General features: G+C 41.3%; 1 protein-coding gene and 2 long non-coding RNA genes across 3 annotated transcripts; 2 read left to right on the top strand and 1 right to left on the bottom strand.

Annotated features, from left to right (window-relative positions):
• Positions 1–1161: 1161 nt before the first annotated feature.
• On the top strand, positions 1162–7053 carry LOC145548046 (uncharacterized). Its single transcript, XR_014084333.1, has 2 exons — positions 1162–3884; positions 4132–7053. It is a non-coding gene; the product is annotated as an uncharacterized LOC145548046 (long non-coding RNA).
• Positions 7054–17542: 10489 nt separating this feature from the next.
• On the top strand, positions 17543–18123 carry LOC145548045 (uncharacterized). The gene is made up of 2 exons (XR_014084332.1): positions 17543–17849; positions 18074–18123. It is a non-coding gene; the product is annotated as an uncharacterized LOC145548045 (long non-coding RNA).
• Positions 18124–18921: 798 nt separating this feature from the next.
• Positions 18922–26321, bottom strand: nmnat3 (nicotinamide nucleotide adenylyltransferase 3). The gene is made up of 5 exons (XM_008433681.3): positions 26199–26321; positions 24979–25128; positions 22869–23052; positions 20315–20400; positions 18922–19614 (listed from the first exon to the last, which is right to left on the bottom strand). Exons 2-5 carry the CDS (start codon positions 25088–25090, stop codon positions 19199–19201), a joined length of 798 nt encoding a protein of 265 aa, XP_008431903.2. The 5' UTR covers positions 25091–25128; positions 26199–26321; the 3' UTR covers positions 18922–19198.
• Positions 26322–27404: the final 1083 nt, after the last annotated feature.

Below are 27404 nucleotides of genomic sequence, written 5' to 3'. Positions count from 1 at the left end.
TACACGCAGTTCCATTTTTGGAGCATATTTTTGTCTGTGAACTGATTTTGTGGAGGCCTGCTTTATCGGCAAAATTAGCCTTAAATCTGACTGCAGGGCAATTTAAAAATAGAATATCAAACTCCCAGAGGTGTGTTACAGTCCTTATGCCACCCTTCATGTTCACATTACAACCACACAATTTAATTCAATGGATTGTTTTGAGGTTAAAAGAGACAAGAAAAATAATTTTTTCACAAATAAACATCTGAAAAGTATGCAGTGTGTTTGCACTCAGCCTACCAGACACACCATAAAAAAAAAATCTTTATTAATTCCTCAAAGAAAAAAATACTCAAGCTTAGTCCATTAAGATGCAAATCATCTGTGAGTGTGAATTTTGAAGTCTTGCTACAGATTATCATCTGGATTCAGGTCTGGATTTCTGTTAGTTAGACCAATCTCATATATTATGATCCAAACCATTTCTGGTGGTACTTCTATAGTCATGGGTGAACCTCCTCTCACAGTCTCAAGTCTTTTTTTTTAAATTTATTTGTTTTTTTTAGCCTCCAACAGGTTTTCTTCCACAATTATCCCGTGTTTACCTCCACCCATCATCCCAGCAACTCTGACCAGCTTCCCTGTGCCGGAAGATGAGCATACCAAACACCTGACTTTACATGTTTACCGTTTCCTCTAGTTTGGCAAACTGTAAATAGAACTTGTAATTTTCCTTTCGCCACTCTTCTATAATAATCATCCAATTTTTTATTTTTATTTTTGAAGGGCATGCTTACTGGTGGGTGCTCATTTGTGTTGGTAGACTCCTAAAATCCTTTTAGGAAATCGCAACAATACAAAATGACGAAACAATTCAAGGGATGAATACCCTTGCATGGGACTATGCAAATGACAGGACGGAGAAAGGAACATTGACAGCACAGCTAAATCACCTGAGCTTTAACCGATCTAAATTAAACCATTACACAGAGCACAATAGGCCTGCCACTTCTTTTGTCTTCCCTAAATAACTCAATTAATTTGCTAATCTCTCTTTTGAGCCCGCCGAGTTGCACGGCGTGGCGCAAACATATCCGTGCACACACACACACACACACACACACACACACACACACACACACACACACACACACACACACACACACACACACCCCCCTGTCGAGAAAAGTCAAGCTCATCCCACTTCCCCATGCTGGAGATTTTAGTTTAATAGTAATAATAAATAAAATTACCTTAAATTAATGACATAGGTGACATCAAGACCCAACAATAGAGTCAGACTGTAATAAAATGAATCTGGTTGTGTGTGTTGTTATTGTGTCCTGCAAACTTTGCTTTAATTCTACTTTTTTCTATTTAATCATAAAAAATCATAGTCAGGCAGAAAGAAAGTCATGAAACAGGAAAAGCTGATTTCCTTAATAAAGGGGAAGTTTCTGTCTTGCATCAGGCTAAAAATAGTTCAGACCATTCCTTATTTTAAAGCATTAAAGGTTTTTAAAGAATAAAATCTAAACATTTTGAGAAATTGGATAAAACCCAGAGTAAAATATTTAAAATAATGACTTATAATTATGCCAATAATTAATATTGGTTTAACCAGTGGTTGATGTTGGTTTGATTATAAGAATATTTACACTTACTCTTACACTTGTGGAAGTACTTAAAGGTGAAACAAGAAACTGTAACATGGTATCAGATTATTAGAATAACGAGTATTCTTGGTTTCTTGTCAGAAATGTCTGTAATAACTCACATTATGATTATAATAAGAGTAACTAATAAGTTATGGTTATTATAACATTATAAATGAATGTTAAATCAGAGAAACTAAAAGGTTATAAATGTGATTTTGACATTGAACTTGAAAAGGTGTAAAATGTTGTAACTGTAATTAAAGGTCACTGATGTTGTGTTGAAGGTAGATGGTAGGTGAAAGGTCAGGGGAAAATAGGAACTGATAGGAGAGTGGAGAAGATAAAGCCTTATTGCTAAACTTCAACTTGCCTAAGAAAAGGTTGGGCAGGAAACAGAGGTAGGAGGAACTGTTGAGCAACTTGGGGACATTAGAACAGAGATCCGGTCATAAGGTCTCCAGGGTGATGGAGATGAGATCATCTGTCCAAGCAGTCAGCCAATGAGACAGGCACAGCAACAAAGCTAGCCAATGTAAACGCACCAAAAGGTGGATAAACCCTTTATAAGGTGGGTGCAACAGAGGAATCGTTGGTTGGATCCTTCAGGCAGCTTCGAGCCAAGACGGAGATGGACAAAGAACTCTGCAGCTGAAGAAGAGCCGGGGCCACAGAACCGAAGACTGTTCTGCACATGGGGACCAACCCGTTAGCCCCGCAACATGTGGCTTCAAATCGCACTTCTCTCAACAGCTGGGTTTAGACCCCCAAAGACAAAGACCAAGGCAAAGATGAAGATAAAGACAAAGGCAAAGAACAAAGGCAAAGAGGAAGAACTGGTGTGTTCCTTCCGTGGGACCAGAAAGATCGTGAGACGAGGAGAAGGGAGCTACAGAGCTGCAAGACAAGAAGCTGAGGACCGCTACGCGCATGAGGAAGTCACCCTGATGCCCGAGACCTGCTGCTCTGAGTCAGTACTCTTCCTGTACTGGGAACCTCCTGCTGCTGCAACACCTTCTTCATCATCAGGCCAGTTCTGGGGTTCAAAATGCCAAACTCTGTCCGTCTCTCTCAAAGTTTCCCTTTTTTAGTTCTCAGTGTCAGCATTAGGGAAAGATAGGCTAGATTATTGATTTTACTTATTTGATTATTTCTGCTAGTGAATTAAGCTGTACTGACCCTTGCAAAATTGCCTTACTAATAAAATAATTAGCATTTAAGAAAATCTAAAAGATGTTGTGGACATTCAATTAATGAGTCACCTTAAAGTTCTTTGATGGTTGTGAAATAGCTATGAAGTTTGATTCTGGGAGGAAAAAGTAGAAATGTTTTATAGGTTGCTTTTAGCCAAAACTAAAATAATGACCTTGGGACTTAAATCTAAGTCACTAAATTTAATCTAGCCGTTAACAAGTGCCGTTATTTTAGGAAAGGAGCTACCGTTAACAGGAGTGGTTGTAGGGGTTATGTCGCTGTGAGGGCTACTCAGCGGATTGCCCCCCAACTGTAAAAGGTCATAACTTCTGGATCGAAGGTAGTCAGAGCTAGACGAGTCCTTTCCGACCCCAGTTTAAACAGATAATTCTCCACAAACTATCGCTAGGGTAAGACCCGAGTTTCTGGGGGTTTTCCGGACCTGTTGGACAGAGAACTGGGCCGTAGTGAGTCCAAAGAGTTGTGAGGAGTGGGCGGGACTTACTATCGGGTAGTAACAGACATGGCGTCCCTGGGTGGGCTCGACCCTAATGAGTAGGAGGGCCTTACTTTGACCAAGTCAGTGAAAACAGACGAGAGGGTCTGAATAGCTCACTTGGGAGACCAGCTCTTAGGAAATAGAGTTGGGAGCGACTGATGAGGCTTGTCAGTCGCGACCCTTGCAGTAACTGTACAGCGTGCAGGCGAGGGAAAAGCTTCCGCTTAAGATGAACAGCTGCATCAAGAAGGGAAGCCAGTAGCCAACCTAGCCTAGACCCATCCCTGCTCTAAGGTACCATGAGAGGCTTTGGGGGATAGGCGACTCGGAGACAAAGAGACCGAGGAGTACGACGCAAGGTCGTACGTCCAGAAGATGTAAGTAATTTCACAAGGAAGTGGTGAAATGCATCTGGAGCTCAAGGTCGAGCATCTGAGCACACGCATGAGGGAGCTCATTGGCGTGGAAATGACGAAGTGGACTGTTATGTCCAACAGAGAAAAATTGTCTTTGTCGGAGCCGAGAAGTGGGACAATACTCCCAGAGGACGGGAGGTCCCAGAAGAGTACGTGGATGAGGTCGTGCGGAGCGTGCATGAAGCCCTTGGACATGCAGGCGTACGACCCACCCGTAAGGAGCTGGATGAGCATGAGCTTTGGATCCCAGTGAAACAAGTCCAACGCGTGCTACGGGGCTGTGAGGTATGTGGACAATACAACGCAGGCCGCCGAGGGCAGCGGTTGGAAGGGTTGTTCATCAAGAGCACATTACCCGGGGGTTCAATCTGCATGGATGTAGCAGGCCCCATGGATAACAGAAAAGAGAGGTGAGGAGTACCTCTTGGTGCTGATGGACATGGTGTAACAGTGACAGCTGAAAAAGAGCAGGTCTTCCCCTGCAGAGGAACTCCGTTCACGTCACAGAAAGCCGGAAGGCGAAGGCACTTCTCCTTTTTGCCCAGAGAGGGAAAGGGGAAGTTGCAGTTTACAGTGTCATTGAAAACAGGACAGAAAGTTTGGATTAAAGATCAAGATCGGCCTGTAGTCACGGTGATCAAGTTGAAATTCAATGGAATGGATTTTGTGAAGCAAGTACTGCACTGTAAAAAAGTATTACTTATGAAGAAAGGGGTCCACGAGGTCAGTGTTCAAGCCAGTTCTTAGCTAAAGCGAACCAGAACATTGCAAGAATCAAGCATCATGCCATCCTGTGTTAGACTGGCTACTATTACAGGATGATTGCCATTCAAAGAACAACTTCAAGGCTTAGGACTAGGAGGGCCCTGAAGAAATTGGATTATGCTAAAGAAGAACTCCTGTCACAAAAGGATGGATTAAACAGGAAAAGGGACTGAAGTCATGAGGAAGGAGTGGCGTCATAGACAACCACCAAGATCAATCCTGCAACAAAGTGTTGAAACCACACCCAACACCTGGAAGCAACCTGTGGACTTCACAGAGTCCTGCCTGACAGAGTCCTGTTGCCTCCGACAACTCCAGTAACCCTTTAACGACCCCAGCGATGGAAAAGGATTATGATTATGGATAAAGCGTCATGCTGCTTATGCTTTTTGTTTTACTCTACTGAACACCCAGAGTTTTGTTTTTTTTTGTTTTGTTTTTTTTTATTGAGGCTTTTTGCCCATCAACCTGTCCCTAAGGAATCTTCTACATCCTGAATCTTCTACATGCTTCATTCAGCTGAGGATTTTTTGTCACTATTAAAGGATCAGAGCGACCTGGGTTCTCTTCAACATTCGTCACTTCCTGAGAGACATCAAAACTCCAAGGAGGGGGTGTCAAAGAGCAGTGGAGTTTGAAGACTGCTGAGGCCTTGGTGACGACTGAGGATCTGCATCTTCACATCCCAGGCTGCTGAGGCCTTAGTGACGATGGAGGATCTGCATCTTCACATCCCAGACTGCCATCTTCTCTTTCCAGGGGATGAGGACGCAGACCTGCAAGAGGATTTTGGGTTCCCAGCATGTGAAAGGTCTGACCTCGCGGAGGGGGTGTCGAGAAAAGTCGAGCTCATCCCACTTCCCCATGCTGGAGATTTTAGTTTAATAGTAATAATAAATAAAATTACCTTAAAATTAATGACATAGGTGACATCAAGACCCAACAATAGAGTCAGACTGTAATAAAATGAATCTGGTTGTGTGTGTTGTTATTGTGTCCTGCAAACTTTGCTTTAATTCTACTTTTTTCTATTTAATCATAAAAAATCATAGTCAGGCAGAAAGAAAGTCATGAAACAGGAAAAGCTGATTTCCTTAATAAAGGGGAAGTTTCTGTCTTGCATCAGGCTAAAAATAGTTCAGACCATTCCTTATTTTAAAGCATTAAAGGTTTTTAAAGAATAAAATCTAAACATTTTGAGAGATTGGATAAAACCCAGAGTAAAATATTTAAAATAATGACTTATAATTATGCCAATAATTAATATTGGTTTAACCAGTGGTTGATGTTGGTTTGATTATAAGAATATTTACACTTACTCTTACACTTGTGGAAGTACTTAAAGGTGAAACAAGAAACTGTAACATGGTATCAGATTATTAGAATAACGAGTATTCTTGGTTTCTTGTCAGAAATGTCTGTAATAACTCACATTATGATTATAATGAGAGTAACTAATAAGTTATGGTTATTATAACATTATAAATGAATGTTAAATCAGAGAAACTAAAAGGTTATAAATGTGATTTTGACATTGAACTTGAAAAGGTGTAAAATGTTGTAACTGTAATTAAAGGTCACTGATGTTGTGTTGAAGGTAGATGGTAGGTGAAAGGTCAGGGGAAAATAGGAACTGATAGGAGAGTGGAGAAGATAAAGCCTTATTGCTAAACTTCAACTTGCCTAAGAAAAGGTTGGGCAGGAAACAGAGGTAGGAGGAACTGTTGAGCAACTTGGGGACATTAGAACAGAGATCCGGTCATAAGGTCTCCAGGGTGATGGAGATGAGATCATCTGTCCAAGCAGTCAGCCAATGAGACAGGCACAGCAACAAAGCTAGCCAATGTAAACGCACCAAAAGGTGGATAAACCCTTTATAAGGTGGGTGCAACAGAGGAATCGTTGGTTGGATCCTTCAGGCAGCTTCGAGCCAAGACGGAGATGGACAAAGAACTCTGCAGCTGAAGAAGAGCCGGGGCCACAGAACCGAAGACTGTTCTGCACATGGGGACCAACCCGTTAGCCCCGCAACATGTGGCTTCAAATCGCACTTCTCTCAACAGCTGGGTTTAGACCCCCAAAGACAAAGACCAAGGCAAAGATGAAGATAAAGACAAAGGCAAAGAACAAAGGCAAAGAGGAAGAACTGGTGTGTTCCTTCCGTGGGACCAGAAAGATCGTGAGACGAGGAGAAGGGAGCTACAGAGCTGCAAGACAAGAAGCTGAGGACCGCTACGCGCATGAGGAAGTCACCCTGATGCCCGAGACCTGCTGCTCTGAGTCAGTACTCTTCCTGTACTGGGAACCTCCTGCTGCTGCAACACCTTCTTCATCATCAGGCCAGTTCTGGGGTTCAAAATGCCAAACTCTGTCCGTCTCTCTCAAAGTTTCCCTTTTTTAGTTCTCAGTGTCAGCATTAGGGAAAGATAGGCTAGATTATTGATTTTACTTATTTGATTATTTCTGCTAGTGAATTAAGCTGTACTGACCCTTGCAAAATTGCCTTACTAATAAAATAATTAGCATTTAAGAAAATCTAAAAGATGTTGTGGACATTCAATTAATGAGTCACCTTAAAGTTCTTTGATGGTTGTGAAATAGCTATGAAGTTTGATTCTGGGAGGAAAAAGTAGAAATGTTTTATAGGTTGCTTTTAGCCAAAACTAAAATAATGACCTTGGGACTTAAATCTAAGTCACTAAATTTAATCTAGCCGTTAACAAGTGCCGTTATTTTAGGAAAGGAGCTACCGTTAACAGGAGTGGTTGTAGGGGTTATGTCGCTGTGAGGGCTACTCAGCGGATTGCCCCCCAACTGTAAAAGGTCATAACTTCTGGATCGAAGGTAGTCAGAGCTAGACGAGTCCTTTCCGACCCCAGTTTAAACAGATAATTCTCCACAAACTATCGCTAGGGTAAGACCCGAGTTTCTGGGGTTTTCCGGACCTGTTGGACAGAGAACTGGGCCGTAGTGAGTCCAAAGAGTTGTGAGGAGTGGGCGGGACTTACTATCGGGTAGTAACAGACACCCCCCACACACACACACACACACACACACCCACACGCACGCACACACACACACACACACACACACCCACACACACACACACACACACACACACACACACACACACACACACACACACACACACACACACACACACACACACAGCAACACACCATCCTCATCCTTTCTGACGATGCCATCCGGCATCAGCAGTGTGGCAGCAATTGCAGCCATGGGCCTGGGTGAGAAAACACCTCCTGTAGCCGAGCAACTGTCAGGATTACTTTAAATCCTTCTGTGAAAATAATATCGGCCTCCCAGACACAGCGTGGGGAGGATAATGGGGAGACTGAATGGATCCAGAATGAATTGCTGTTTGGAAGGAGCTGCAGAGAACAGACACCCACACTGGAATTTGGAGGACAAAGCAGGGGGAGAAAAAAGAGATAGTTGATGATCTGTGCGAGCAGTGTTGTGGTGGCCTACTGCTAACCTGTAAAATAACACATACTTTCCCAACATTTTAGGATTACAGGCGACACAGACAGGTGAATGTTCCCTTCCCAACCTCAAAAGCATTTTATTTTGAGAAAGAAAAATGCTAATTCTTAAATGTTAAATCTGTTATGCACATTCACTCATGGGAATAGGGAGGAACAGAAATAGGGTTGTGGATCTTTATACAACAAAAACCGTCTCAACACATTGTAAGGTTTCCAGGCACCACTGGAAGCTACTGGATATTTTAGCTGTAGTACAACAAAAGTTTGACTTTTTTCCATTTAGTTTTTAATTAAAATGTCAAAAATTCCTAGTTGGAAAAAAAAAAGACAGGAAGTTGAAAGTCTGAACAAGAAGGTCAGAGGCTTCTTACCAACCAGGAGAGTAAAATCCATTATGGCTGCTGCACATAATAAGTTTACACTTCTGATCATAAACTGAGAATTTGAAGCTAACATATTTCATTTTATATCCAGCTCCGTGTCTGAGATGCTTGATATGAGAACATAGTTTGTCCAAAATGACTTTTCATAGTGCAATGTCCTCTAAAACATACGGAAGCGCATTGCTATCACGCAGGAAAAAAAAAAATTCGAGTGCTATCACGTTATAACGTGATACGTATCTTGTTAAAACGTGATACATATCTTGTTAAAACGTGATAGTTATCTTGTTAAAACGTGATATGTATCTTGTTAAAACGTGATAAGTATCTTGTTAAAACGTGATATGTATCTTGTTAAAACGTGATATGTATCTTGTTAAAACGTGATAGTTATCTTGTTAAAACGTGATATGTATCTTGTTAAAACGTGATATGTATCTTGTTAAAACGTGATATGTATCTTGTTAAAACGTGATATGTATCTTGTTAAAACGTGATACGTATCTTGTTAAAACGTGATAGTTATCTTGTTAAAACGTGATACGTATCTTGTATAAACGTGATACTTTTATGTCCAGGAAGTGGCGATATTATGCTAGGCTTTTACAGTGGCTAACATGAATTGGTCAGGTTTCCCTTCATGTTTGGTCTACACGGATACGGATGCTGCTTTGCACTGTGGTTAAAACCATTAATAGCATGCTACTCTTAGCAGGATTCTAAATAGAACGGGGCTGCACAGAAGGAAACGTCAATTCGGTTCTCTAGCTGTGACGGCGTTCCTGACTGTCTGGATCGAAGCTGGAGTTGGCTTTCGATTGTAGCTTCTGATTCGGGAAATGGCTAAAGAGCAATTAGAACGGAGGCTCAGATGTATTTGCTGAACATTTTCTGTTCAGATTTATTTTTTTTAACAGTACACTTGCTGAACAACGGCAACGGCTGTTCGTAACCAAGCAACCGAAATCAACAGAAGGCTAGATAGTGGCAAAAGACAAAACTAGATCCTGTTAAGCATTCTTCAAAATAAAAGACTTCCTCTCAAGTTAAAATGCATCCCTGTAAGCCACAACAGCCAAACAGAAAGGCAGGTGCTCTAGGACAAAAAAATGAAAGAAAACAGAAAGCTAAAATAATAGCAAATATTGTAAATGTGATAGTTCATTTATAATGCATTCCAGATACAAAAAGGTTTTTAAATCTCTCATGTTTGAAGTTTCACAATTCAGATAAAGGTTTCACAAATCACAAACTAGGTTTGAAATATTCTGCCATTGGCGTAGAATAATCTACTCCAGATTTGAAGTGTCGATGTATGTTTGTTTTTAAAGCATATCAGGTGATTTCTTAACACTTGCATGTTAAATCTAATTCCATGATTAGTTACTTATTTACAGGGCTGCACAGTGGTGTAGTTGGTAGAGCTGATGCCTTGCAGCAAGAAGGTTCTGGGTTCAATTCCTGGCACGGGTCTTTCTGTATGGAGTTTGCATGTTCTCCCTGTGCATGCGTGGGTTTTTTCTGGGTACTCCGGTTTCCTCCCACAGTCCAAAAACATGACTGTCAGGTTAAATGGCCTCTCCAAATTGTCCCTAGGTGTGTGTGTGTGTGTATCTCTTTGTTGCCCTGCGACAGACTGGCAACCTGTCCAGGGTGTACCTCGTCTCTCGCCCAGAATGTCAGCTGGAGATAGGCACCAACACCCCTCCCGAGCCCACTAACATACAAGGGTGTAAAGAAAATGGACGGAGTTACTGAATTACAGTCATATGTTAAGTATAATTTAAATGCTTATTATTATTTACTGAATGTAACTTGATTGTACATAATTACAAAAAGGTGATGTGAAAAATACTTAAATTCAAAGCTTTATTTATGATTTATTTTTGACAAAAGGGAAGAGAGAGGAAGTCTTTTATTTTGAAGTATGCTTAACAGGATCTAATTTTTTGTCTTTTGCCACTATCTAGCCTTCTGTTTATTTTGGTTGCTTGGTTACGAACAGCCGTTGCCGTTATGCACCTATTGTACTGTTCAATAAAAATGTTTTACAGAAAATGTTCAGCAAATACATCTGAGCCTCCGTTCTAATTGCTCTTTAGCCATTTCCCGAATCAGAAGCTACAAACGGAAGCCAACTTCAGCTTCGATCCAGACAGTCAGGAACGCCGTCACAGCTAGAGAACCAAACAGACGTTTCCTTCTGTGCAGCCCCGTTCTGTGTAGGATCCTGCTCAGAGTAGCTATTAATGGTTTTAACCACAGCATCCATATCCGTGTAGACCAAACATGAAGGGAAACCTGACCAATTCATGTCAGCCACTGTACAAGCCTAGCATAATACCGCCACTTCCTGGACATAGAATTATCACGTTTTAACAAGATACGTATCACGTTTTAACAAGATAACTATCACGTTTTAACAAGATACGTATCACGTTTTAACAAGATAAATATCACGTTTTAACAAGATACATATCACGTTTTAACAAGATACATATCACGTTTTAACAAGATACATATCACGTTTTAACAAGATACATATCACGTTTTAACAAGATACGTAACACGTTTTAACAAGATACATATCACGTTTTAACAAGATACTTATCACGTTTTAACAAGATACATATCACGTTTTAACAAGATACTTATCACGTTTTAACAAGATACATATCACGTTTTAACAAGATAACTATCACGTTTCAACAAGATATGTATCACGTTTTAACAAGATAGTATCACGTTATAACGTGATATGTATCACGTTTTAACAAGATAGTATCACGTTATAACGTGATTGTGCTGTTTTACAGCATTTATCTTTGATATTATGTGAATGTAGTGTGTTTGATGGCATTTTTGGTTGTTTGTGGCTGTAGTGGATTTGAAGGCTTTTGTTTTGAAGTGCCATTGTATTGTCGGTGTCTGACTTCCTGTTCAGTCGTTTCCTGGGGGGTTTTTTTTTAGAGCTGCAGCAAGCATGGCTAGATGTTGTTTTGTCTTCGGCATTTAATCCTTTGTCATCCACGGGAAAGCTCAGCTGAAGCAATGCTGTAAGTGATGTTTATGTTAAGATATATGCAACTTAAGATGTGCCAGATATTATTTTGTTAAAATGCTAATGTGTCATTATTGTGACTGATGTTTTTTCATTTGACCGCTCATGGTACATTTCAGTTGACTGCAGAGCACATATTTATGTTAAATTTATGGTCTGTATGTCAGGTTTGCTCACAGAACTAAGTTTTGTATTGTTTTGTGTTCATTTTGTCTGCAGTTTTCACCGCAGCATGTAAAGAGGAAGCAAACAAATGGTCAACCTTACTTCACGTCTCCCTCTCATCATTTGCTGTGGTTTAACTCGATGTTTAGTCAGAGTTGATACACTCTTGACGAGAACATTACAGTGAAAAAGCATTGACTAAAAGGTTTCAAGTGGTCGAAATGGCATCGAGCAGCAGGTCATCTTTGTCCTCCAGTACGAAGACATCTAAATCTTCAGCCAGTGTAGCTCAAGCTAGAGCCAAAGCAGAGGCTGCCAAGGTAAGAGCATCGTATGCAAGCCATGAAGCTAAACTTAAGCTGGAGAAGGCTGTCAAAGAAGCAGAAAAAGCTAAAAGGGATGCTCAAAGTCAACTGGAAACTGTAAAAATTGACACAGAGTTGGAAATGTTAAAGTTTCAAAAAGAGGCTGCTGCAGCAGCAGCTGAAGCTCAAGTCTTAGAACAGGCTGAGGCAGTTCAAGTTTTGGATAAAGCGGGAATGTCTGATTCGGACAAGGTGAAAATTGCACGCACTAGCGAGTATGTTCAGTCTCAAATTGACCTTAAGAACTCAGATCAAGCTTCTCCACAGCATGCTGACGCACATGCTAAGGACATTCCAGAAGCAACACACTGTGTGAAATCTGAGAAGTCTGAAAACGTTGAAGCACATGAACCAGTGTTTTCACCCAAACCTCATCTAAAATCTTACAGCGAAAAAGACTGCCAACCTCTTTATTCTAATTATGTCCCATTGGCTGCCAGGTCTAGAGAACCAGTTAATAGAATATCGACATCTGATCCGTTAGCAGAGTTTTTGGCCAGGCGAGACCTTGTCAGTTCAGGTCTTTACCATTTCGATGATAAGCCTGAAAATTATCGAGCCTGGTATTCTTCTTTTAACAGTGCTATTGGTGAGGTTCGACTCACAGCAACTCAGGAATTGGACCTCATGACTAAATGGCTTGGAAAAGAGTCAAGTGAACAGGTTAAACGGCTACGTTCAGTTCATGTTGGAGATCCTCAAACAGCTTTGAACAAAGCATGGGAGAGACTACGTGAGTGTTATGCTGCTCCAGAGATCATTGAAAGGTCTCTGTTTCAAAGACTGGAAAGCTTCCCTACAATCTCAGCTAAGGATAATGTCAGGTTACGAGACCTTGGCGATTTACTGATGGAGATCCAAGGAGCCAAAGAGGATGGATATCTCACAGGACTTGCATACCTGGATACTTCACGTGGAATCAGCCAAATAATTGCAAAGCTTCCTTTTGCACTACAAGAGAAATGGATATCAGTGGGCTCGTGGTATAAAGAACAAAACCAGGGTCGCTTCCCTCCCTTTGACTACTTTTCTGACTTTGTGCGCTATGAAGCAAAGAAGAGAAATGACCCAAGTTTCATGAGTCAAGGAAACACAATAACATTTGTCAAATCAGAGAGAGGAATCAGTAGGAGTTTTAACTCAAACAAACCAGTTTTGGTTTCAAAAACTGATGTCTCAACCAATGATGATTTCAGCAAGACCTGTCCGCTACACAATAAACCACATCCTCTCAAAAGGTGCAGGGTTTTCAGGAATAAATCCTACAGTGACAAAATGGCCTTTCTGAAGGAGAAAGGGATTTGTTTTAAGTGTTGCTCCTCTGTCTCACATTTTGCTCGAGATTGCAAAGTCTTCTTAAAGTGTTCTGAGTGCAACAGTGTAAATCATGATACTGTCATGCATCCTGAGCCATTCCCCAAGTCATCTAAAGCTCCTTCAGCCCAGCAAGACAATGGCGGGGAGGTTGACAGTCAAGTCAGTGAGGATATCGTTTCAAACAGTTGTACAGAAGTTTGTGGTCCAAGTGCAATGGGGCGATCTTGTTCAAAAATCTGCCTTGCAAAGGTTTATCCCAGTCATTCCAGGCACATGGCAATCAAAACTTATGTCATCTTAGATGACCAGAGTAATCGCTCTTTAGCTAGGCCAGAGTTCTTTGAACAATTTAAAGTAAAGAGCAAACCCTTCACATATCATCTTCGAACATGCTCAGGCATGATTGAATCATCTGGCAAGAGGGCAGATGGATTTCAGATTGAATCAATGGATGGGAAGGTCCAGATTGCACTCCCGTCACTCATCGAATGCTCAGAGATGCCAAATAACCGATCTGAAATTCCAACACCAAGTGCGGTCCAACATCAGCCTCATCTCCGTCACATAGCAGATCAAATTCCAGAACTGGATCCAGACGCAGAAATCCTACTTTTGCTCGGAAGGGATGTTTTAAGAGCACACAAGGTCAGAGAGCAGGTTAACGGACCACACAGCGCCCCTTTCGCTCAACGTTTGGATTTAGGTTGGGTTGTGATTGGAGAAGTTTGTCTGGGGAATGTACATAAGCCAGTGATAAGCACATACAAGACAAATGTGTTGCAATGTCATCGCCATTCAATTTTTCCACTCTGCACAAGCATCCTTCATGTTAAAGAAAGTGACAATACTCTAAGCAGATTCTCAGACCCAGAAAGGATGCTTGGCAGCCAAGTGTTTGTCCAAACAGAGAATGACAACAAGCCTGGTCCATCTCTGGAAGATACAGTGTTCCTACAGATAATGGACAAGAATGTTTACAAAAGCAAAAGCAACAACTGGGTTGCCCCACTCCCATTCAGGGAACCACGACAACGACTACCTAATAATAAAGAACAGGCAGTCAAACGGTTTGTATCTCTGCAGCGAACTCTTCAACGGAAGCCTGAGATGCAGAACCAGTATGTGACTTTTATGGAGAAAATATTCACCAATGAACATGCAGAGTTAGCTCCACCGTTGAAAGAGGGAGAAGAATGTTGGTACCTCCCCACGTTTGGCGTGTATCATCCACAAAAACCCAACAACATCAGGGTGGTTTTTGACTCCAGTGCCCAGTACTTGGGAATCTCCCTCAATGATGTACTTCTCTCAGGGCCTGATCTGAATAATGCTCTTCTTGGCGTACTGTTACGCTTTAGGAAGGAAAAGATTGCAATAATAGCAGACATCCAACAAATGTTTTATTGTTTCCAAGTGCATGAAGACCACCGCAATTTTCTCCGTTTCTTATGGCACAAAGACAACGACGTCAACAAGGAAGTAGTGGAATATAGAATGAAGGTCCATGTTTTTGGTAACAAGCCATCTCCTGCTGTGGCTATATACGGGCTACGGAGAGCCATCAGAGAGGGAGCGCAGAAGTTTGGTGCTGATACCATCAACTTTGTAGAAAGGCATTTCTATGTGGATGACGGTTTAATGTCTGTGCCATCGGAGACTGAGGCGATTGACCTCCTGCAACGGACAAAAAACTCACTAGCTGAGTCAAACATCCGCCTACACAAGTTTGTGTCAAACAGTCAGTCAGTCACAGAAGCTTTTCCTCCAGAGGACTGTGCTCCACCGACCAAAGACCTAGACCTTGAACAAGAAGCTACACCCACTCAGCGCAGCTTGGGTCTTCTTTGGGAGATCACGACTGACATGTTCACTTTCTCAGCATCTACTACAATCAAACCGTTCACTCGTCGAGGAGTTCTCTCTACTGTTAACAGTATTTTTGATCCCATGGGGTTACTGGCACCCATCACCATCTGCGGAAGAGCTCTTCTGAGAGAACTAGCTACTGAACAGACTGAATGGGATAACCCACTACCAGAAGAAAAACGTGAAAAATGGGAATCCTGGAGGGATTCACTACAAGACCTGAAGCAGCTACATGTTCCTCGGATGTACACTCAGACCTCACTCAGTTCAGTGGTAAAGACTGAATTGCACGTGTTCTCTGATGCATCAAATAAGGCTATTGGGGCTGTAGCTTACCTGAGAGCAGTTCAAGAAGAAGGACAAATTGAGGTGGGTTTTGTTATGGCCAAGGCTAAACTTGCCCCTCAGTCTGAGCCTACAATCCCCAGGCTTGAACTGTGTGCTGCAGTCTTGGCTGTAGAAATGTCAGATCTCATTCAAGAAGAGTTGGATGTGAAAATAGATGAAGTCAAGTTCTATACTGACAGTAAAGTTGTTCTTGGCTACATATGCAATCAGTCAAGGCGATTCTATGTCTATGTCCACAATAGAGTGATGCGGATTCACCAATCCACAAGGCCAACTCAGTGGAACTATGTGTGCACAGATGAGAATCCAGCTGACCATGCATCACGGTCTGTGCCTCCATCAAAATTAGCACAGACTTCATGGTTCACCGGACCCTCGTTTCTTTATCAATCATCTGAAGGCAAGCAATATACAGGTCAGAGGTTTGACTTGATCGAACCACAAAAGGACAGTGAAATCAGACCACAAGTTCAGACCTATTCTACTGTTACAGAAAAGGCAACCCTTTCTACAGATCGCTTCAAACGGTTTTCATCTTTTAGCTCCTTGTTGAGAGGAGTTGCATATTTGATCCACATGGTGAAATCATTGAAGCAGTCCAACCACAGGAATGAGTGTGTAGGTTGGCATAAATGCAATTTACACCGTTCTGCTGAAGAAATAGCTCAAGCCAAAAAAGTCATCCTAAAAGCAGTGCAAGCAGAAGGTTTTGCAAAAGAAAGGTCAGCTCTACTGGCTAAGGAAACTGTGTCTGTAAATAGCCCTTTGCAGAAGCTAAGACCAGTCTTAGAGGATGACCTGATTTGTGTTGGGGGCAGGCTGAAGTACTCAGAACTGACACCTGCAGAGAAGAATCCTGTAGTCCTACCTAAAAATGATCATGTGTCATTCCTTCTATCAAGACATTACCATGAACAGGTTCAACACCAAGGTCGTCATCTAACTGAAGGAGCCATAAGAGCAGGTGGCTTGTGGATATTAGGAGGCAAGTCTCTTGTAAAATCACTTATCCATAAGTGTATAACTTGTCGTAAACTACGTGGGAAGATGGAAGAACAACAGATGGCGGATTTACCACCAGAGCGACTTAAAGTATGTCCTCCTTTTACCTATGTAGGTGTGGATGTTTTCGGGCCCTGGTCTGTGACGGCAAGGCGCACTCGAGGAGGGCACTCGGAGTCAAAACGATGGGCAATGCTTTTCAGTTGCATGACTTCAAGAGCTGTCCACATTGAACTAATAGAATCATTGGACACATCTAGCAGCATTAATGCTTTGAGACGGTTTTTTGCATTGAGAGGACCAGCCAAACAGCTCAGATCTGATTGTGGCACAAACTTTATTGGGGCTTGCAAGGAGCTACAGATGGACACAAAAATGCAAAAATACCTCACTGATCAGGAATGCGTCTGGGAATTCAATCCGCCTCACGCCTCTCACATGGGGGGTTCATGGGAGCGTATGATTGGTGTGGCAAGGAGGATTTTGGATGCTATTCTGCTCCGGCAAAACATCTCTTTGACTCACGAAGTCCTGTGTACTCTAATGTCGGAAGTTACTGCCATTATCAATGCCCGTCCCTTAATGCCTGTTTCTGCAGATCCAGACAATCCTTTCATCCTGTCACCTGCAATGCTTCTTACTCAAAAGTCTGGAGTCCCTCCACCTCCTGGTAACTTTCCTGAGAAAGACTTGTTTACAAGGCAGTGGAGACAAGTACAAGCATTAGCAAATCAATTTTGGACTCGTTGGAGACGAGAGTACCTGCCGACTTTACAACAACGTTCAAAATGGACAGTACCCAAAAGAAACTTGCAAATAGGAGACTTAGTCCTTCTGAAAGACAAGCAAGCTCCTCGCAACTGCTGGCCACTGGCGAGGATCACTGCTACATTTCCAGGACAAGATGGATACGTAAGAAAGGTCGAGGTCACAACAGCAGAGGATGGCAACCCAAAAACGTACCTTAGACCTATCACAGAGGTCGTTTTGCTTCTGCCTAATGAATGATCTATGGACTAAAGTTTCATGATAAAAAGGCAGAGTGACCTCACAGAGGTCAGACGGGGAGTGTGCTGTTTTACAGCATTTATCTTTGATATTATGTGAATGTAGTGTGTTTGATGGCATTTTTGGTTGTTTGTGGCTGTAGTGGATTTGAAGGCTTTTGTTTTGAAGTGCCATTGTATTGTCGGTGTCTGACTTCCTGTTCAGTCGTTTCCTGGGGGTTTTTTTTAGAGCTGCAGCAAGCATGGCTAGATGTTGTTTTGTCTTCGGCATTTAATCCTTTGTCATCCACGGGAAAGCTCAGCTGAAGCAATGCTGTAAGTGATGTTTATGTTAAGATATATGCAACTTAAGATGTGCCAGATATTATTTTGTTAAAATGCTAATGTGTCATTATTGTGACTGATGTTTTTTCATTTGACCGCTCATGGTACATTTCAGTTGACTGCAGAGCACATATTTATGTTAAATTTATGGTCTGTATGTCAGGTTTGCTCACAGAACTAAGTTTTGTATTGTTTTGTGTTCATTTTGTCTGCAGTTTTCACCGCAGCATGTAAAGAGGAAGCAAACAGTAAATGGTCAACCTTACTTCACGTCTCCCTCTCATCATTTGCTGTGGTTTAACTCGATGTTTAGTCAGAGTTGATACACTCTTGACGAGAACATTACAGTGATAGCGCTCGAATTTTTTTTTCCTGCGTGATAGCAATGCGCTTCCGTAAAAACACGCTCCAGTCGACCAGTTTATATTCTGCTTAACAAGCAGATGAGGCTACAACATGAAAGTTATTAGTGCAAAATCACTCTGCAGTGAAACTAAGGGGGGATTATTTCAACCACCAATGAGGAACAATCCGTAAATGTACAATTTAAGATGTGTTTATTTTAACTTAACAAGGAAAGCTTGTTTTTTTTTTTGTGTCATTACAGTGATAATAGATTGCTTTAGCTTTGATCGCAGCACATATTCATTGTGGCGTCGGTTTGTTTGAGCTACAGTTACACAACATTTATCTCCACCTATATAGAGTTACTCTCTGATGAGTGTTTTTCTTAAGGCTATAAAATATGTGGGCTGCTCTGTTGAACTGTGGTTTGCGTTGTTACCTTGCAGCAAGAATGTCCTGTGTTTGAATACCGACACGGGGCGTTTCGATATGGGGATTGCCTGTATTGTATAAGTGTGTGTCTGTGTGTGTGTGTTGTAGTTCGTCTTGTGTGCCCCTGTCATGGACAGGTGATCTGTCCAGGGTGTACCCTGTATTGAAACTACTGAAGATGACTTTTGTAAAGCAGTCAATTAAACAATGTTCTTAGTTATTATGTAGGTGGAGTGTGAGGTTGAGAGTGATGAGAAATACAAAGCAAAAACATTTTAAAAAATGCTTCAAATATAAAGATTTTATTCCATTTTATGGCATAATATGAGGAGGAAATAAGATGGGGAAAGTCAGCAAAACCTTATAAAAAATAAAGTGACCATAAATGTAAGTCTCTGTTATTACAACGTATTATTTATTTGCATGCATTAAAAGACACTGGAGCCAGTCCAGATGTGCTGTTTTGCAGACGGCTTCACGTTGTGCGAACCGGCCTCGCATTAAAGTCAACGAATCCTTCATCCTCCACGAAGGGCTGATGGATGGGAGCTTAGTTTGCTTTATCAGTCGTCCAGACTCTTTATCGGCTGATGTGCCTGTTTGATAAGCGGCCTGAGCGCCGTGCCCTCGTTTCTCCTCTCGCTGTCCTCCGTGTAGAGCTCGTGCTGGCGAATGTACTCTATCACAGAATCTGGGATCAGGTACTTCACGCTAAGGTGCCGTCTCAGCGCCCGACGGATCTCCGTGGCGCTCGTCTCGTTCCTCACCCACTCCCTCACCAGGAAAACGTTCCGCCTGTGGCGGAAGAGCGTGTCCGACTCGTGCACCGCCCGCTCGGGCTGCAGACTCCCTCTGCTGACGCAGACGAGGCCGAAGCGTTGGACCAACTCCTCCACGTGGTCCTCCAGCCACAGGCCCGGGGTCTTGAAGCTGGAAAGGAAATCGGCTCCGCACAGCAGCTTCAGCTGGGGGAACGGGCCTTAGAGGAGAGGGAAACGGTATCGTTACACGACAGCTTGACACAAAAATCTTGTCATTGTTGTGAAACTGCAGTTTGGTGTTGAATCCAACACAAACATCTGTTACAGCAGTCATCTTATAATGAGTTAACAGCAGAACATTACCTCATCTCAGACCCCTTCATATTAATACATGAATCATTCGTACAATTTTTATGATAAACCTGCAACTAGCGGGATATTCCATTGCAAAGACGACCTGAGAATATATTAAAGTCAATTTTCTAAATACTGTTTTACTTATTTTAGGAATAAATCTACACAAACCATCCTACCGCGTACATCACTAAATAGTGGTCCCTCTTTTCAAGTGTTGAATGAACGGTGATTGGCCAGATTTTTAAAAAGCAGATATTTAAAAGTAACAGCACAACCCAAGTGCTGTTACTCAAAGACCTTGAGATGGAGATGATCAGCAATCATAGGAAGAAAAATTTGTCCAAGGGCAATAATGTGCAAAAATAAATAAATAAATAAATAAATAAATAAATAAATAAAATAAAAAAATTGATGACAGTTTATAAGATATTCAAAATATTTAAGGTTTGAACAAAGTCATGAACATAGACTTTTAATTCTAAAAAAGGCATTTGTTTTTTTTTTTTTTAGAAAATACCTATTTCAGTCATTTTCATTTCCCCAGTTACTCAGGAGTCTTACTTGATGGAGAAGCAAAGTTCCCACTGGTGTTGCTGTGCCTTCCTGCGCTTTGCTCATATTCTTTCAGAATCTGCCCATGATGATACCTGGTGAACAAAGACACAAAAGAAATCTAGGTTTGTGTGTATACATATACATGTCGGAGTTTACTCAAACTAAACATTAATGGAATATCATTGACCAGCTCAGGAACAGGAACAGATGAATGTCAAATTCAGATGTTTTCAAGTAAAGTTGTTCCTGAACGTTTGGTGTGCGTGTGGTGTGACGCGGCCTCCGTACGGCGCCACGACAACGGTCCACTTCATTTCTGATAATAAGCGCATAATGGCTCTCAATGTAGATTACTGGAGTCCCAAAGCCATAGAAATGACTTTTATTCACAAATGTCAATAGCTTGTTTAATAATTGCCTGTTTAGCCTACTTCAAGTAGGTTCTGTTTAGCAGATTTCTTGTTACTGCAGATCCGATGGAAATCCAGCCTGCGTGTGGCAAGTAAAATTGAACTTAGCCAGCTAAAATATATGGTTAATCACAATTAATTTATGACAAGTACGAGCAATTACACTTTTGCACTTATGGAAAGGTTAGTATAGATTCCCGTCTTAAACAAAGTAATCGTTTGAAAATTTCTATTCACTTAGATTATTTTTCTTGGATATTAAAATCTGTTGTGTGATCTGAAAAATTTGCAAAAAAGTGGAAAAGAAGATATCCGTAAAAGATCAAACACATTTTTTGTGTGTAAGCTTTGTATTCTGAGCTTTCAATGGTGAGTACTTTGATCAAGGGTTGATTTCTTTTGCACATGTAAAAGAAAAAACACAACCTAAGCTCACTAGATTGTTATATAAGCCATGAACATATCACCAACAAACACTAAAAATGAGCAATAAATATGAACTGCAAAAACCATGCAGCAGCATTCCATATAACAAAAACAAAATATACAAACATTTTCCCTGAATATTTCCTTTGCAATCTGGAAGTCTGATAATAAAGGATCTAGATTTACCCAGATGCACCAAGAAAAGTTTTACAATCTTAGATTTTGGGGACGAGTGTGCAAAGAATTACAATAATATGAACAAAAGATATCTTGCGTCCTTACAGCAATGAAGCACCTCACCCAGGGAAAACAAATTGCTTTAGCAACAAAAGGTAACCAGTTTAGCAATCTTGAGAGAGAAACAATGAACTTAACAGCCTGGGACCTTGTTTTCACTCCATAGGAAATCAAGTTCAGCCTAGCGGCCATTCAGACAGTAAACCTGCATCTCAGGAGCAGCGACAGCGGTAGAAAACTGCTGATGTGGTGAAGGGCTGACATCATCTCCCTCGTAAAGCCCATTAGTACAGCAGTAAAACTATAATAGCTGCTTTCGAATTAAAATGCGATTCAAAATATGTTGCTTGCAATAAACCGAGATCACGCCAACAAATTAATTAGTAATTACGTTTAAACGGCGTCTCACGTACGATGATGAACGGTGGCTCGGAAAGTTGTTCATAAACTTTAAGCTCCTTATATTTTTGCCACGCTGGAATCACGATTCGACGTATGTCATCGGACTCTCAAGGAAGCGATTTACTGCGAAGCGTAAAGGAAATGATGCGGTGAAAGCTCAGCCAGTGTGCAAGTATTGATCATTCTATCACATCCGTTAATCTAAACCATTGTTTTTGTAGTTCTTACTGTATGTTTAGGGTCATTTTCTTGCTATACAGTCTCAAGTCTTTTGCATCCTTTTAACGGCTTTTCCTCCAGTTCTACATGTCAACTTTACGTATTCACACGGAACATCAGTTAAACGTATTGAGGTTTGTGGTTGTAACATGACAAAATCCAGGAGCATGCTCTGCATTTTTCAGTTTCGCTTCAGTGTGTGGCCACTAATGAGGTTACTGCTGCCACAAACTCGAAAGCACTTTTGGACTCAAGCTTCTGTACGTTTTGCGTATCTACTCTGTCCTCCTCAGTCCCCAGTCGCTGTTTCCTGTTGGACTGTAGACAGATAATGTTTTATCAATTTGTGCTTTAAATTCTATTACAATTAGAACTGAATTGGAGTGAACTGAATTGTGGCTCTGCTTGATTGGAGCTTGGTTTTCTCACATCACTTTCTCTTATCCTCAGCTAACCTCACCATGAACCCAGCAACATTTGTTCCCTGGTCCTCATTTACTTAACTTCTATCCACTCACCTCATTATCCCCCGCACTAGTTAAGCTCCTCTCTTTCTGCCAGATACATGTTGCCGTTAACCGTTGTAGTGGATGCATACTCCTCTGTGATTTCTACCGGAGACGGCTCGCTTGTCTCCCTTAGTTATTCGTATGATTCTGTTGTTTTCGACTCCTCTTCACCGCAGTGCTTTGGTTGCTTCTTTGTATTTTACTCAAGTAATCCATCTACCGTCCAGATATGCATTTCTGCACGCACCACAGCAGGTTAAACCCAAAGAAACTGCATTTTTGCTCCCCTCCCCACTTCTCAGTCTGCTTTTCCCAAACGTGGCCGTTTTTAAGCCGTACAGTAAATGTGTTTTATACCTCATAGTGACCACTGTCTCCGTCCAGTCTGGCTGCTGGCTCTCCCATTCATCAACCGTGACCCAGTTAGAGCTCTGAAGGGCCAGTTTAGCCATAGAAATCCGATGCTTCGCAGGGACCAGGCCTTGCTTTCCATATCCGTCACTCACTGGAGACACGATGCCCCCCACCACCTCGAACCGGCCTGAGGAGGGAGATTATTAAAGCCGTTTTTTTTCCAGGTCATGACAGTCAATAAAGAAAAAGAACATTATTCAGAAGATAAAGTATCCTCATGGAGATTATGAGGTTGTATCCTGAATGTTTCATTAGATCTGACATTTAAATATGACTCGCTTTTATTATAACTCGGTGATACGAGTGCTTGCCCATGACTTAATCGATCTATGCTGTGCCGTGCTTCATAGCTCAGGCCTTGTAGCATTACTTTGTTTTTGAAAAAAAAAAATCTGGACTGCAATGCAACTGTGGCACAAACAAAAAGGAATATGCGTTGCACTTTAAGGCAAATCAGAAATAAATGGTCAAAGAAAAGCATGAAAGCGCATTAATCATCCATCCATCCAACTATCCTGTATGTAAGGTGTTCTCTGATGTAGAAACATAGTCCCTCCTGTATGTCCTGTGTCCTCCAGGATGTGTGTTCATGGAAACTATAATGTGCACTACGCATACATTCACAAAGGAACCAGCACAGGGACGATATCACCGTTAAGTATAACAATGCTGTCACCTTGTGACCAACCCAGCTGTATTTTACTGCTACTAAAGCTGCTACATGGGAAAGATTTATAAATGTTAACATCAGTTGTTTTTCTTCTTGTTCTTACTAACACTTCTGCTGTGATGTGTTGTACATATATAAAATGATTTATGCTTTGTATGATGCTGGCATTATGAAAATGTAGCTAAATCCTGCTTCCATATTAAAAAAATGGAGCTAGGTTGTATTTATGATGTCACAAAGATCTAATGATCCTTCAGTAATATCGTTAACAAAAGCAGGTTCCAGCTCATCGGGTATGCATGACATGCTGTCTGTATGCAGATATGTATCGACAAACAGGATACAGCAGTCTTTATTAACAAAACCCCTTTTATACACAACAAAGGCGACACAGATGTAGAAGAATTTTAGTAAATTATAAGTGTTTGTTCAGTTCCATGTTAGAACTTCCTAAAACAGATTTATTTACTGAGATTACATCAGACACAGCTGGACTGTTTTTTTTTTTTTGCTTCCCAATAACTTTTGCAAAGCATATATCATTTTCCTTCCAGTTCACAGTTATGCACTGATCTGTGTTGGCTGGAGTTCATGACATAAAATCTCCATAAAATGACAAAAATGCAAAAATGTTTCGGCTTTTTGAGCACCGTGTACAGAGACCCATGCAGTCTCTGAACAGGTGCTTTTAGGTAGATTCTGCACTGCTTCCTATAAGCTTGTGTGCGGCATTGCAGAAGGTTTGGACCGGCTACTTGAGGTGCAGACTATAATCCTAGTTAAATAACGGATCGCTAAGCTTATTTCTTATGTACCAATTTCTTCACACTAGACATTCAACTCTTTGGATTACGTAGTTGAGAAGAGGTTAATTTGAAAAAATTATTTTACAACCCAGGGCTGCTCAGTGGCGCAGTCGGTAGCACTGGTGCCTGGCAACAAGAAGGTCCTGGGTTTGATTCCCGGCCCGGGGTCTTCCTGCATGGAGTTTGCATGTTCTCCCTGTGCATGTGTGGGTTCTCTCCGGGTACTCCGGTTTCCTCCCACTGTCCAAAAACATGACTGTGTCTGTGTCGCTCTATGATGGACCGGCGACCTGTTAAAAGTGTACACCGCCTCTTGCCAGCACCCTCACAGCTCCACCCGGAATAAGCGTGTTGGATAATGGATGAATGGATAAATTTTGTAACCAAAGCTTTAAATAACTACTTTGGTGAGAACAATAAGTAAGTCTGAACAGTTCTGTTGATCTGCAAGCAACCAAATCACATTACATTCACTTGTCAGTCTAATGATCTAGCTGCTTTGACGCTAAGGGGATAGCTTTAATGCCAAGCAAAAACACAGATGGCAGACGCTGTGTCTGTTATGTTCGGACCTGACCTGTGCTGTGCATGTGGTCCCTGGCCAGCTCAAATAGCCGCATATGCTGATTGGTGATTGGATTAAAAGAGCCGCAGGCTAATAAAACCAGTGGAGCGCGGCAGGAGGCCATCCTGGTTGACTCGCTCACACTGCTGGTCTCAGAGTAACCTGAGAGGAAAGCAGAGGAAAGTCTTATTCCAAACTTTTCAGTGAAATTGAGAGAAAGAACTAAAAGGTATTCTGTATTTACAAGTTGTTCTGAGTGAATAAGTCGTACTTAATCACATTAAGATGAACATATTGGTAATCTCATTCATTTTCTGTACAGTTTACAAGTTTAAACAGTGTTCCTATGGGCGTAACTATGATCAACGAGTCCTCGGCTCATTTAAAAGCAGGAGTTTGAAGCAAATAGTTTAGTACCGCCATGAGAAATGGCTGAAAGTTTTGAAAAGAGCTTTTTGCAAAACCAAGCCGATTTAGAAAGTTATGATCAGGTGCAACATTTAGAGGTGCAGTTCAACCCCTGAGTTTTTGCTTTTTTTTGTCACACAAGTGTTTCAGATCATCCAACGCATTTTTAAATACAAAAGCAGCTGATTTAAACCATAAAACATAAAAAATACTCCACAAATCAACCTGGCCCTTTTTTAACAAGTAAAAAAAAAATCTCATTGAAATAGAATCTGTCAAACAATATGAAGCAGAGGGAAAGGTCTGAAATAGCAGCACGTAATGCCCATATCTGAGGAAATTTAAAAACAGATCAGAAACAAATCAGGTGACATCTATCAGTAAAGAAAAGTTTGGAAAGACATTTTTAATTCTTTCTGATCACGTGAGACCAATTATTCACAAGTGCAGAAAACATGGAAGAGTGTTGAACCTTCTAAGTAGCCAACAAACAAGAATTATTCTAAAGATGGTGGTACTTTGATAATCTGGAACTGCTTTGCTAATTCAGGATTTTTGATGACTTAATAATACTAAAACAAAGTGCTTTTCGGTGATATTCTAATGTATTGAGTTTAAGATGTTAAAAGTTATAAAACAACAACACTCTGGTAAACACCGATTTGACATTGAGATGCAAGGAAGCAACACCCGGATTAGCTGATCGAGAGCAGTGCCCTATGCGACATTTGAACCATTTAAATACTGCGATAATAAAATACAAAACAGCTCTATATTACAACCCACACATCATATCATAGCAAAAGCCTTCATCGGTTTGTTACCTTCAATTTTCACATTTGGTCGGCGTGTAACTGTTATTCCACTCCCCCTGCTCTGTGAAGTAAACGGTTAAAGGTTCCGCAGTTTAAAACAGTCAAAAGTGCGACCCCTTGTGGGGAAACGTTAAACATCAGGGAAGGAACTGTCCATGGTTCTGAAGAATGGAGCTATAAATTAGGTACTCACTTTAAAAACACCGTGATTGTGTTGCAATTATGCAACTAATTATGCAACTAATCAATTAATCAAAATTTTCTCTGTTGTTTTAACATAATTGCTGCAACAATGTTAAATTAATGTGTGTGACATTATAAGTTTGAACGTTAGAAAAACAATATGTAGGTGTAATTTACTATTATTATTATTATTATTATTATTATTATTTCTTTTTTCTTTCATGACCGAAAGAACGAGATCACGGGTACAAGCGGCCGAAATGGGTTTCCTCCGCAGGGTGGCTGGGCTCTCCCTTAGAGATAGGGTGAGAAGCTCGGTCATCCGGGAGGGACTCAGAGTAGAGCCGCTGCTCCTCCACGTCGAGAGGAGCCAGTTGAGGTGGCTCGGGCATCTGGTAAGGATGCCTCCTGGACGCCTCCCTGGTGAGGTGTTCCGGGCACGTCCCACCGGGAGGAGGCCTCGGGGAAGACCCAGGACACGCTGGAGGGATTACGTCTCTCGGCTGGCCTGGGAACGCCTTGGGATTCCCCCGGAGGAGCTGGAAGAAGTGGCTGGGGAGAGGGAAGTCTGGGCCTCCCTTCTGAAGCTGCTGCCCCCGCGACCCGACCCCGGATAAGCGGAAGAAAATGGATGGATGGATGGATTATTATTATTATTATTATTATTATTATTATTATTATTATTATTATTATTATTATTATTATTATTATCAAACAAGTGTATTTGAGTATATTCAGCTCTTGTTCTTTTGCACAAATGTCTGTATTTTTGTGCTTATAAGACACATTAGAAGACCATTAATCAAATAAAATATTGGCACCAAAAGAGTTTGTGGCAGAGAATGAATGTAGGTGCAACGGAGAAGTGGTACAAGCAGAGGACTGAGAAACTGGTTGACGATGGGGTTCATGTCCTAATGTGGGGCATGACCATCCCTACAGATTGTACCATCTCTGCAAACGGATCAGACATTCCATGACAAGAACAACAAAATATGATGAAGATGACAAAGAACAAAGATGTTGAGACAG

This window comes from Poecilia reticulata, chromosome 17, assembly GCF_904066995.2.
Source record: "Poecilia reticulata chromosome 17, P_reticulata-male-v2, whole genome shotgun sequence".
Lineage (NCBI taxonomy): Eukaryota > Metazoa > Chordata > Actinopteri > Cyprinodontiformes > Poeciliidae > Poecilia > Poecilia reticulata.
This window is presented reverse-complemented; position numbering and strand designations above follow the sequence as displayed.